General features: G+C 51.0%; 3 protein-coding genes across 3 annotated transcripts; 1 reads left to right on the top strand and 2 right to left on the bottom strand.

Moving 5' to 3' along the window:
* Window positions 1-933: 933 nt before the first annotated feature.
* Window positions 934-7762, bottom strand: TRIVIDRAFT_51971 (uncharacterized protein; the record flags this gene model as incomplete). The annotated part of the gene is made up of 3 exons (XM_014100054.1): window positions 934-993; window positions 1047-7090; window positions 7168-7762. The coding sequence occupies 3 exons, from the start codon at window positions 7760-7762 to the stop codon at window positions 934-936; spliced, it is 6699 nt and encodes a 2232-aa protein (XP_013955529.1).
* A 1861-nt stretch (window positions 7763-9623) lies between these two features.
* Window positions 9624-10193, top strand: TRIVIDRAFT_70313 (uncharacterized protein; the record flags this gene model as incomplete). Its single annotated transcript, XM_014100053.1, has 2 exons — window positions 9624-9665; window positions 9741-10193. 2 exons carry the CDS (start codon window positions 9624-9626, stop codon window positions 10191-10193), a joined length of 495 nt encoding a protein of 164 aa, XP_013955528.1.
* Window positions 10194-10305: 112 nt separating this feature from the next.
* On the bottom strand, window positions 10306-10845 carry TRIVIDRAFT_223103 (uncharacterized protein; the record flags this gene model as incomplete). The annotated part of the gene is made up of 2 exons (XM_014100052.1): window positions 10306-10754; window positions 10833-10845. 2 exons carry the CDS (start codon window positions 10843-10845, stop codon window positions 10306-10308), a joined length of 462 nt encoding a protein of 153 aa, XP_013955527.1.
* Between the last annotated feature and the right edge of the window lie 2082 nt (window positions 10846-12927).

Raw genomic sequence — 12927 nt, 5'->3', positions numbered from 1 at the left:
GCCAAGATGGGAACTGGGGTTGAATAGTCACTCCATAAATGTAATCCACTCCAGTTGATTGAACCATTTCCAATTTGAATTCCAAGTCTGTAAACTCTTAAATCGCTTGCCGCTTACCAGCTAACTGACAACTATCAAAAGTGCAGGATTGTTTTCTACTACGCATTTGGGCTGTTGCCATATGCACTGGAAACTATCCAAACTTGCACCAAAGTGAAATCTGGTGTCAATTCCGTAGTAACTGGATGTTTCCAGATTCTCCACTAAAAAAGCATTGGACGGTCAAACGCCTCTGCTGACAAAGCTCGAGCTGCTGTAGTCTTACACACTACCATTTGAGCAGTTGATCAACTCAACGGGCTCAATGAAGTCGAATCAAACGTATTCTTGAAGGTTGTATAGTCGTAGTCGTTCTGATAGATTGCCATCTTCCATAAGTGATGATAGTTGAAAAAAATAAATAAAAAGTAAATATACGAGACTTACCAAAAAACAGATCTGCAGACAAAATACATACAAAACACACATACACACAAAACGCACGAAACGCACGTACGTACATACGTACGTACATGTACGCATACGTATAAATACGTATGCGTACACAAACAACTTTATTATCATACGGGTATCAACTACGTCTGTTGGCTTCAACGCCACACAGAACGCCCTAAAAACGCCAAATAACGCCAAACCCTTCCAAATAAAGCAAATGTTGCCCTTTGCTGAAATACGGGTTTAATACCTAGGACGCACTCTAACATGCAACGTCCGAAAAAAAAGAAATAACCTTCTACATCATACCCCCCTTTGATAAACCGAGATATTCCTTTTCCATTCCGACAAAAGAAACCATTAAAAATAAAATCGAAAAATCTACTCTGTACAGTCTTTGGGAAATTGCGCCGCCATGTCTGACAAAATATAGCCTCTTTACGAGCTAGCCATAACAAGTGCCAGGAGCGCCATCCTGCAGTAAAGACCATACCGCATCTGTAACCAATGTTAGCAAATTCAACTCCCTCTATCCGCTGGGGAGTCCTTACCTGTCTAAAGTACGCCGCCCTCTGGTCAAAGTCCACCTCCTCGGCCACCTCCTCGTTCCTCGGCAGAGGGTGCATCACAACCATGGAGCTCTTGGCGTTCTTCAGCGTAGCATTGTCCACGCGGTATGAATCCTTGACCTTCTCGTAGGCCTCCACGCTCTCAAATCGCTCCTTCTGCACGCGCGTGCAGTAAAGGACGTCACTCCGGGCCAGAATCTCGGGTGTCAGAGTCTCCGACTCCACCAGCAGCTGTCCTGAAGCAACCAGCTGTTCCCTCACCTTGGCGGGGAGAGACAGAGCCTTGGGAGAGACTAGCTGAACCTTGACCTGGTAGTGCTGGAGCAGGTACACCAGCGAGTGAACTGGTCGGCCATACAGGAGATCACCCAAGAAGGTAATCGTCAGGCCCTGCACGGTGCCGAGCTCTTCACGGATGGTAAAGAGGTCGAGGAATGCCTGGGTCGGGTGCTCCTTGCTACCGTTTCCACCATTGACAACTGGGACAGGGCAGTACTTGTTTGCAATGTCAACAGACGTCTCCTGGGGGTGGCGCAAGACAACAGCATCTCCGTAGCAGGCCAGCGTTCGCAGAGTGTCCTGCAGCGTCTCGCCCTTCTGAACAGATGAGCTCGATGTCGAAATCGCAATGGTGCGACCACCAAGTCTCTGCATGGCAGCATCAAACGAAGCCGAGGTACGAGTAGAGGGCTCGTAGAAGAGTGTGCAGAGAACGCGGCCGCGGAGGATGTTCAGGACACCCTCACGCTGAACGCCCAGTCGCATCTCTTGGGCAACAGTGAACAACAAGTGCAGATCGGCACGGGTGTACTGCTTTACAGACAAAACGTGCGAGTTCTTGAACGAGTTGGGCTGCGACAACAGCTGCTGGAGAGGGGAGCTGGCGGCAGGCTGAGGTGATAGAGACAGACCCAGCTCATCCACGGCGCTTCCCAGTCTGGCGGGCGAGCCCAGTCCCTCCATGTTGCGGAACCTAGCCGCAATCTTAGGGCTGAAGGGTGCCTGCTGTCTGGGCTTAGGGCTCTCGGTGACCTGGGTAATCAGGCCCATGGCGGGCTTCAGAGGCGGGGAGATGGGGACTTCGCGAGAGATGTTGTGCGATGACATGTCCTTGCCCTTGGGGGGCACTGGCAGGAGCTCGCCATCCAGGCAGACGGTGGTATCCTGGAAAGTGACCCTGCGAACAGATCCGCGCATCACACGGCCCTCAAACGGCGACCACACGCTGCCAGGCAGAACCTGGTAGGCGCGGTCAATCTCAACCTCAATGCTGGTACCGACCTGGTCATGGAGCTCAAAGATCTCCATGGGGTTCTGGTAGAGCTTCTCCTTGAGGTCGTCGATCGTCAGCTTGCCTTCGGTGACAGAAGTCAGCAGGAGCGGAAGGGCATCTGCAATGCCGCTGGACGTGTCTGCCTTGTGGCCCAGAGACTTAGCAAGCTGGTAAGGCAGGCTTCCGACGGAGAAGACGTCGATGTGCGCCATGTTCTCCCAAAGGGCAGCCTGATCCTCAGGAGTTGGGAGGAGTCGGTCAAGCTCAGGGTAGTCCTTGGTAGACAGGTACAGAGAGTAGATGGAGACGTCGCAGGAAACACGCAGACCCTTGGCCTTGCTCAGCGCAATCAGCCGAATGTCATCCTTGTTCGTAACCGAAGTAACGTGAATGCGGCGGTTGTGCAGCGAAGCCAGCAAGAGGATCGAGGCCAGGTCAGTCAGCTTGGCATCGGTCACGATGACCTTGTGGGTTGGCCAAGCGTCAAAGTGGGCAGTGACGGCAGCCACCTTGCTGATGTTGCCAGATAAGTGGTTGAAGGGGATGAAGAGAGAGCCAACTTCACCGGCGAGGGCGCTAATCTGGCCGTCATTCTCCGAAGTAGCAGAGACAGACAGGTTGTAGTCGCAGAAGTCGCCTAGCTTGCTGTTCTGTTGAGCAGCTCTCAGAGTGATGCCGTCGGTGATGGCACCCTCTAGGCCAAGAGGCATGACACGGATCATGCTGAAGCCTGAAGCGATGGAGGCCTTGGTGACAGTCTCCATGTCGTGGCTCTCAGGAGTGACGAGTCCGGGAACAAAGGCTGCAACGTTGACCAGGCCGGGCAAGACAACGGTCTTGTGGCTGGTCTGGTAATCGCGCTTGGCAACGTTGAGGTCGAAGCTTCGGGCAATGGCCTCGATGAGAATCTTGGCGTTCTTGACGTTGGTGACCAGGGGAATCTGGTAGTCAACAGCCATACGACGAGTCTGGTAGCCCTTGCTCATGTAGTTGGCCGGGCGGCGGTACTTGTTGTTGGAAGGCAGGTTGATGTACAGATCAATCGTGTTCTTAGACAGGTGCTGCGTGAGAGAGAACTCCGAGTCCTTGTCCTCCTCCTTACCGAGGACTTCGAGGTACTGGACGGGAACACCGTGCTCCTGCAAAAAGTCGGCAGTACCAGCGGTGGCGAACAGCTTGTAGCCAATCTTCTGCAGCTTCTGCACCGATGGCAGCATCTCCTTCTTGTCCTTGTATGAACCAATGGACAGGAGAATGTTCTTCTTGGGGATCTTGAATCCAGTAGACAAGAGAGCCTTGAGGTATGCCTCGTTCTTGTCCACACCGAAGCAGGCGACTTCACCAGTCGATGCCATTTCGACACCAAGAACGGGGTCGGCACCAGAGAGACGAGAGAAACTGAACTGAGGCACCTTGACACCGACGCAGTCAGGAGGGATATCCGTGGGAGGGTACTCCTGGAATGGCTGGCCCATGATGGCCTTGGTGGCCATCTCAATGAGGTCAACACCCATGGTCTTGGAAACGAATGGGAACGAGCGGGAAGCTCGGACGTTACACTCGATGACCTTGATATCGTTGTCCTTGGCAATGAACTGGATGTTGAAGGGACCAGTCACGTTGAGAGCAGCACCAATCTTGCGAGTGGCCTCTTCAATGCGCTGGATAGTGGTGCGCTCAAGATCTTGAGGAGGCAGGATGAGCGTGGCGTCACCGGAGTGAACACCAGCGTTCTCAACGTGCTCGGAAATGAAGTGGCCAACAACAACACCATCCTTGGCGACAGCGTCCATTTCAATCTCCTTTGCGTTCTCAATGTACTTGGTGATGACAACAGGGTGCTCGCGAGAGACCTCAGCAGCCTGGGCCAAGTAGCTCTCCAAGTCCTTTTCAGAGTAAACAGTGTTCATGGCAGCACCGGAAAGGACGTATGAAGGGCGGACCAGCACAGGGTAGGAGACCTTTTGGCAGAAAGCCTGGGCCTCTTCAAAGCTAGTGAGCTCCTTCCAGGTAGGCTGGTCGACGCCGATGCGATCCAGCATGCGAGAGAACTTGTATCGGTTTTCGGCGGTATCAATCATCTCAGGAGATGTACCGAGCACCTTGACTCCGGCGCGGTGCAAAGGAAGGGCAATGTTGTTGGGAGTCTGGCCACCCATGGCGCCCAGGACACCGCTGGCGCTTTCCAGCTGGTAAATGTCCAGTACAGTCTCGAGAGTAATGTTCTCAAAGTAGAGCTTGTCTGCCTCGTCGTAGTCTGTGCTCACCGTCTCGGGGTTGTAGTTGACCATGATGGTCTTGTGGTTGGTGGCTCGGAGAGTGCGGATGGCACGGACAGAGCACCAATCGAACTCGACAGACGAACCGATTCGGTAGACACCAGAACCGAGAACCATGACGCCGTGGTCTTCAAAGTCGACATCGTGCTCGGATGCGTTGTAGGTCAGGTACAGGTAGTTGGTGAAGGCAGGGAACTCGGCAGCGACCGTATCAATCTGCTTCACATAGGGCTGGATGCCAGCCTCGAGCCTGAGGCGTCGGACAGCGATTTCGTTGGAGCTCCAGAACTTGGCCAGCTGTCGATCGCAGAAACCCAGACGCTTGGCCTGGAGAAGGAGGCTGGGGCTCCGTGCAATATCGGCGGTAGTGTACTGAGTCATTTGCTTGGAGAAGTCGCTCAGTCCCTTGAGCTTTCGGAGGAACCACTTGTCGATTCGGGTCATCTCCCAAATCTTGTCGACAGAATAGCCCTGGTGCATGGCGTTGGCAATAGCAAACAGGCGCTGGTCGGAGGGCGTCTGCAGCTCGTCATCGATGCTCATAAGAGCCTTGGTCTCTCCGAAGCCAAGGTTGTGGAAGTCGATGGCTCGGATGGCCTTTTGGATAGCTTCCTCAAACGAGCGACCAATGCTCATGACTTCACCAACACTCTTCATGGAGGAGCCGAGTTGAGTGGAGACACGAGTGAACTTCTTCAAGTCCCATCTCGGCATCTTGACGACGACATAGTCGAGAGAAGGCTCGAAGCAGGCGCAGGTAACCTTGGTGACCGAGTTGGAAATCTCCTTGAGGGGGATTCCAAGACCCAGCTTGGCGGCGATGAAGGCCAAGGGATAACCTGTGGCCTTGGAGGCCAAGGCGGAGGATCGGGACAATCGAGCGTTGACCTCAATGATGCAGTACTCCCGGGAGAAGGGGTTCAGGGCATACTGAATGTTACACTCACCAACAACGCCAAGGTGTCGAATGACGTTGACGGCCGTTGTTCGGAGCATGTTGTAGTCCTCATCCGAGAGGGTCTGAGAGGGAGCAACCACAATGGAATCACCGGTGTGAATACCGAGAGGGTCAAAGTTCTCCATGTTACAGACAGTAATGCAGTTGTCCTGGGCATCTCGAACAACCTCGTATTCGATTTCTTTCCAGCCCTTCATACTTCGCTCAATCAGGACCTGAGGACTGGCGGCGAAAGCCTTGTGGCAGAGCTCCAGCAGCTCATCCTCGTTGTTGGCGAAACCACTTCCCAGACCACCCAGGGCATAAGCAGCACGGACAATGACGGGGAAACCAATGTCCTTGACGACATGGAGAGCTTCCTCCACGTTGCTGGCTGAGGCTGACTTGGCACACTTTTCGCCAATGGAGTCCATGCTTCGAGCAAAGAGCTCTCGGTCCTCGGTAGTGATGATGGTGTCGATAGGTGTACCCAAAACCTTGACACCGAGGCTCTCAAATTCGTCCTTCAGCTGGATACCAACCTGCAGGGCAGTCTGACCACCAAAAGTGACATAGATGGCATCTGGTCGCTCATACAGGATAACCTTGCGGACGAACTCGGCGTTGACAGGGAGGAAGTAGACCTTGTCGGCCAAGCCCTTGGAGGTTTGAATGGTGGCGATGTTGGGGTTGATGAGGACGGTGTAGATGCCTTCCTCCTTAAGCGCCTTGATGGCCTGGCTACCAGAGTAGTCGAACTCGCCAGCTTGGCCAATGCTGAGACCGCCACTGCCAAGAACAAGGACCTTCTTGACGGAAACGCGAGGGTGAAGCCTCTCGTTTTCCTCAATGGTTCCGCCAGGGAAAGTGACGGGAGCCTGCAGAAGAGCAGGGTTCTCAGCACAGCTAGCCATGGTGTCAATGAAGACATCAAAGAGATACTCGGTGTCACGAGGACCCGGTGTGCTCTCAGGGTGGAACTGGACACTGAAGTATGGCTTCTCAACGTGCATGATACCCTCGTTGCTGCCATCGTTGGCGTTGACGAAGAGCTCTTTCCAGCCGGTGGGCAGGCTGGCGGTATCCACAGCGAAACCGTGGTTCTGAGAAGTGATGTGGCACTTTCCAGTGACCATGCTTGTGCAAGGGATGTTGTGACCACGGTTACCAAACTTCATCTTGGTGGTCTTTGCGCCAGAAGCGCGGGCCATGAGCTGATGACCCAAGCAAATGCCGAAGATGGGGATCTTGTTCTTCTCCATGACGGCCGCAATGTTCTTGGCGGTGCTCTCAAGCACGGCTGGGTCACCAGGGCCGTTGGAGATGAAGAGACCGTCGTACTCCTCACCGGCGGCCTTGGCCAGATCATAGTCCCAGGGGCAGACTACGACTTCGACACCTCGCTTGAGGAAGCATCGAAGCTGGTTGTACTTCATACCAACATCGACACACAGAACACGGATTGTCCGGCCGGAAGGATGCTTGCGAGCAACAACGGACGCGGGCGGCTTATACAGCTTGGGTTCCTTAACGGATACTACGAAAGGCATGAGCATATTGTCTCTTTGTGGGTTTTTTTATCTAGCAAAAAGGGAAGCAGATGGGGGAACTCACCCTGTGCCACCAAGTTCTGTGTATTGGGGTTCACCCAGTCAATTGCCTCGAACTCGTCGAGAGAGGCCAGGCCGTTGGCGGCGCCGTTGCTGGAAGCAGCGATGCTGGCAAGTCTCATCTTACCCAGCATGCTACCCTTTTCACGAATCCTCTTGGTCAAGGCTCTGGTGTCGACGCCATACATGGCGGGGACGCCCTGCTCCTTGAGCCATGTGCCCAGGGAGGAGGTAGCGAGGAAGTGGGAGAAGTCCTCGCCGCAGTAGGAAGCGGTAACAAGACCGGCAATGTGAATCTGGGACGACTCAAAGTGGGCAGGCAGGTCGCCGAGCAGCTCATCCAGCGTCTCCCGCGAAGGGACACCGTAGTTTCCGACCAGGGGAAAGGTGATGACGAGGATCTGGCCGCGGTAAGAGGGATCTGTGATGGACTCGGGGTAGCCCACCATGCCGGTCTGGAAGACCAGCTCTCCGGCGATGCTCTTCTCAGCACCGAAGCTGTAACCTTGGTAGGTTGAGCCATCCTCGAGCTCAAGGCAGACGAGGCGCTCGTTGCTGCCGTAGCTGGCCGAGGCGGGCTTGAGGAGCTGGACAGCCATGGTTTTTGGTGCAGATTTTTCTGTTCTTTTCCTCTTTTGTGTGATTGAGGTTCAGCAGAAACAGACTCCCGACTTTTCGTCGTCTAACAAGCTTTTTCTTCTGCTGTCTTGTTTCTGACGATACCCAAGGCGGGGCAAAGATGGTGATGAAAGAGAGAGTGAGGGGTGCTGGCGACTGACACGAAAAACTCGTTCTCAGAGCTTCTCCCGGGTTGTCAAAAGCTATCTTGCTGTCATCTGCTTCCTCAACAATCACAAGGCGTCCTTCAGAGAGTAGGGAGAGAAAGAAAGAAGCTTGAAGGGTTGCCTGGCCGTAGTTGAGGAAGAGGAAGAAGGAAAGAAGGAAGAGAAAAAATCTCAGACAGCGGAATTGACACCAACTTATTTTTTTTTTTTTTTTTCTCTTGCCAATCAATACCATCATCAAGCCATGACTGGCGCGGATTAGCTTCAGCGGCAGCGCATCACTATTGGCCAATGCAGTTGAGATCACAGCGCCCGTTCCACCGCCACCAGCGAGATGGGCCAATGGCAGCGCTGCTTTGGGGTCTCTAGATTGCCTATGATGGATGTTTGCAGGCGTTTGCGTGGTATTCCTTCAGAGCCCACCCACTAAATGGACCGCTAGATGGACCCCGCAGCGGCCCTGGGACCCCCAAAAAAGTAAGAAATGGAAAAAAAAAAAAAAAAAAACTTGATGAGATTGGCCCCTCCATCGGTGATGGACTTCATTGTCTTGTCCTTGTTTATACGAGATACGATGCAACTACAGGCGTACGAACAAGCTTGAGGCAAACGGTAATACAATAGGGGAGAGGAGAGACAAGCCGTAGAACAAAGATATCCCAAGATTGGCGTTGAACGAGCGCGGGTGAAGCAGAAAACAAGCTCTCCAGGTGTCACGAGACTCTTCATCTACCAAACGCACATGTTACCACCACCATCTACTCTGTGGAGCTCCCATCCAAACGCCTCCGCAGATCTTTTTTTTTCTTCCTTTTTTTTCACCATGTGGATCACGGCAAGCCAAAAAAAAGATGGTTGGGGGACGAGCATCTTGACTTATTCTTATCTCGCCTAGTCGGGGCCGTAGGTAAGCGGTTATGATGTGTAATTGTCTGTTGTACAAGATATTGTCAACTTGAAGCTTGGCAAGTTATGGCTACTAGTGTTGAGTTTAGCCTGTAAATTTCTTCCATCTTGGAAGAGAACTGTCGTCAAGGATGGCCTACACCGGCGCTTCTACGGAGATTGAATGCCACATGAATACTTGTATGCTGCCGCTAACCAGTACATGTAGTTACTCTGACGAGAACCTCATTCAGCCAGCAATTCGGCCATGGAGAGATTTAATTACTGTATGTCATCTGTTTAACCGTGTACTGCGGGAATTATGTCTACTGTACATTCTCTAGTCACTATATCTAAAAACAGAACGTCACTGGCGCTCCCGTAATGCAAACCATGACGATCTACCTGTAGATACGCGTAATTGTCACGGCAGCCAAGGGCGATAGGGGTGGACAGCCAAGGAAAGATTCTGTATGCATCCCTATTCCTAAAGTCTCGGTGCTGGAAGTGAAAACTCACGTCGGTGCCCCATTTACGCTGGACATATGGATGGCACATAAAGTATTGACTCCGATGGATTCTTGGAGACTATAAGTTGGTAAGGACAGTTGAAGTTCCAAAGCTGCAATATATTGACAAACGACTACTTGTCAGGACAGATGCTTGGTACTATCGGTATATGTAGGTTGGTGTAGATTTCTTTTGATGTGACCTTCTTCCGACAGGTGAATGTTTTCTTCTCCTTGTCATGGCAACAAGGCCACAGCCAAAAAGAAGGAGTGCTGTGAAAATGAGCTCACTGAAAAATTGCAGAGAAAGGAATTGGCTACAGGTACCTACCCTTGGAGGTCTACCGAGCGTCGAAGATTGTACACTGCAGGTGTCTACATGTACGTACATGTCACAGGTACCAAGGTCAGGTCAGTTAGGTATCGACGTCAGCGAAGAGGAAAGATCGGACGACGAACCAGCAGAGGTCTCACTAGACGACGTCCGTCCGACACGAAACGATGCAGGACTGCTGTTGGAGCTTCAGCAGTTTGAACACCCGTTCGCTAGACTGAGAAGCCCGTCACCTACACCACCCATCAGAATGACAAAGTTGCGCCAAATCACAAGGCAGGAAGTGCTGGATCAAATGAGCGAACTGGTGGATAAAGCGACACTGAACAAATGGGACGATGAGACGAACGCCAAGCTCGTTGCGACATTGACTGAGCAAATGGTTGCGGTGATGCCCGAGGAAATGAAGAACCGGTTGAAGATGCTGGCAAGACAGATGGACTATGAAAGCATCCAGGGCTGGCTGGAGAAAGCCGGAGACAAGACGATCGAGAAATGGACGGAGGTGGACAGTTGATTAATCGTACAAGATCTACCGAGTGCCTAACATATATCTATCTACCTGGTAGACCTACGAGGGCGACAAGCAAAAGCCATCAATTTTATACAAGATAGGTCCACATCGTGTATCATTCCAGTAGCACCTTCAACTCCACGTCCTCACCATCATGGCCTCGCATGCGCCGGTATCTGTGAATCTCTACTGCCCAAAGGAGTACTAACAGCATGAAGCACATGACTAAATAACCTATTGTCCCTAATAGGATCTCTTGTCTAACGGACTTGAAAACTACCCAGCAAATTGCAAACGCGGCAAGCGGTAATCCAAAGGTGAAAAATATAAGCGCAAACGCAAAGGCGTCCTGAGCCGCTAGGCGAGGAGGGCCGGGCAAGAAGTAGCCGAACCGGTCAGGAATATGCAAAACGCGCGATTGGATATGGTAGCAGCGTGCCGCCATTTCAACGTAGACGGGGTTTGGCTGGTTCCTTGTTATCGCGGGGCTAAACATTGCCTTGATGGTGTCCATGGCACTCAGGGCATTGCCCGAAGGTGTAGAAACTTCAACGGATGTGTCTTCTGGCAGTGGGTTAGCGAGTTGCTCTAGTGGAAAGAAAGGGCACCTGTTGAGGGCAATTGTAGTTTCTCTTATCGTACCAGAAGAATGCATGGTGGTTTCTCTTATCGTACCGTAATAATTCATCGTAGATGCAGCTGGTGAGAGCAGGGAAATGTTCAGGGAGATGATTGTGTATGTGAATTTATGGAGGACAACTGCCCTGCTTATACCGGTGGACAGCACGCTTTAAATATGGACGAATGAAAGTATAATAAGGTATCCGGATAATTCCACTCAAATATTAACCTTGCACAAAGCATTGTTTGAGGCTTTTAATTAAAGTATAATATCCTGGCAGGACTTACACGTCCCTACATAGGTACCTAGGTAGTCACACAAGCCTGCCCTGGACAAGAGACATTTACTAAATCACATCCACATACTCGACGTCAGCAACATGGACAGATTAGGCGCACTTCACACGGAGCAAGATTTAGAAAGAAAATGTTACTAGCCTTGGCTGTTCCACTTGCTGCTACTAGCAATATGACAGAATCCGATGGATCAAGGCAGGTAGTAATTATTATAATCATTACTATTTATACTTGGGCTGCTAGATGCCACTCATTGTAGATTTTTAGATACATGTATCTATTGAACCAAGATATGTGTATATCAGATACCAGGCCTTGTATGATGGCCATCGTCGCGACAAAAAATGCATTTCCAGAACTATACATACAGCATTACCGGTAACCTCCATTGACCTCCCCAAACATAGCCCGCCTCGCGCAATTCGCGTCTCTGAAAATATGCATTTACAAGCATCAGGCTTATGAGGCAGGCAGAATTCATGAGGGTAAATACCGATACCGCCTCCGGAAAACGCACTCTAAAAAGGTCCGTCAAGAGCATGAGAAGCAACACAATGATATCGCTGGCTAAGAGAATGAAGAGCACAACCCTAAGCCAGAACAACCGCCTAATAGTAGGACTGGGCGAGGACCATGGAAACTGCCAGCGACGCCTCATACGACGCTGTGGGAGACCTTGGGGTTCCGACGTGCCAGTTCTTCCGAAGAAGGCGTATATTCTATTCATGATCGACATGATGCTTAGAATATTCTTGGTGAGTCTCGAAGTTTCGTCACCTGTGCCTTCGTGGGAAAAGTCAGCGGATTGCTCAGGTGGAAATGCTGATCGTTGAGGGTAGTCATACGTGTACTGTATCTCTCAACCTCGAGTGGAAGCGGCTGCGCGGTATATGTGGTTGGCGATTATGGAGAGATACCTGAGGAGATAGTAGGGTGGAAATTTATGAAAGATGAAAATTGTACTCGTCTCTGTTGGGGGATTTCACCTCTTTTATATTTGGGGATAAGAGTATAGGACAGAATGTTTATACGAGTATGGAGTAATTTACCTATCGCAGCTGAAAGTAAGTCGGCCCTATTTTGACACGTATGCGACTGCTATCTAGTACTTTTGTAGATTACGAGATCCAAGACCAGATTCTAACTTATTGTTCTTTCTCTTAAAGTTTGGTATGGGGACGAGAGTACGCGTTCGAAAACTTAGTACTGGGGGGGGAGTTTCAGCCCAAAAGGCGGGTACATTTGGCAACCAGTTGCCAGCTCATCGTTTACCAATCGCACGATCCCCGGGTATATGTATTGCCATTCTTGTTCCAAGGTCTCTTTGGATTGTAGAATAGCTGCGAGGCATTCCAACCTACCTAGGTATCTATGACGGTTTGTACCGTTTATGGGCACCCAAGGACCAAGCCAGTCGCGACGACAAATGTGGTCGAGGCGAACATCTTCACCATCATCTTGTTTAGAACAAATGAAATAGTTCTATATGCTATACTACCTATATCTGTCTTCTAATCTTCAACCTAAAAGTAGTCTGGTGATTGGCGGCGGCCAAAAACGGCCACAAGCCAAGAAAAGAATAGCCATACGGGTCGGAATCATCACAATCAGCAGTGATTCGCCAAAAATATTGACTTCTACCAGCTCTACACAATCACACAGCCCGTGATACCCTTCAAACATAACAAGACAAACAAGTAAAACGACCCAAAATGTGACTAAGTTGTTGAGTAGGTAGAAGCTAAATATTATTGCAACAGGAGAAGGATTCGAGTTTAAAGAAAGAGAATCTGCGAGGATATGTATATTTTCGGATCCA

This window comes from Trichoderma virens (genome assembly GCF_000170995.1).
Source record: "Trichoderma virens Gv29-8 chromosome Unknown TRIVIscaffold_72, whole genome shotgun sequence".
Taxonomy (NCBI): Eukaryota; Fungi; Ascomycota; class Sordariomycetes; order Hypocreales; family Hypocreaceae; genus Trichoderma; species Trichoderma virens.
The sequence above is the reverse complement of the archived record's forward strand: the minus strand, read 5'-3'. Positions and strand labels throughout refer to the sequence as shown.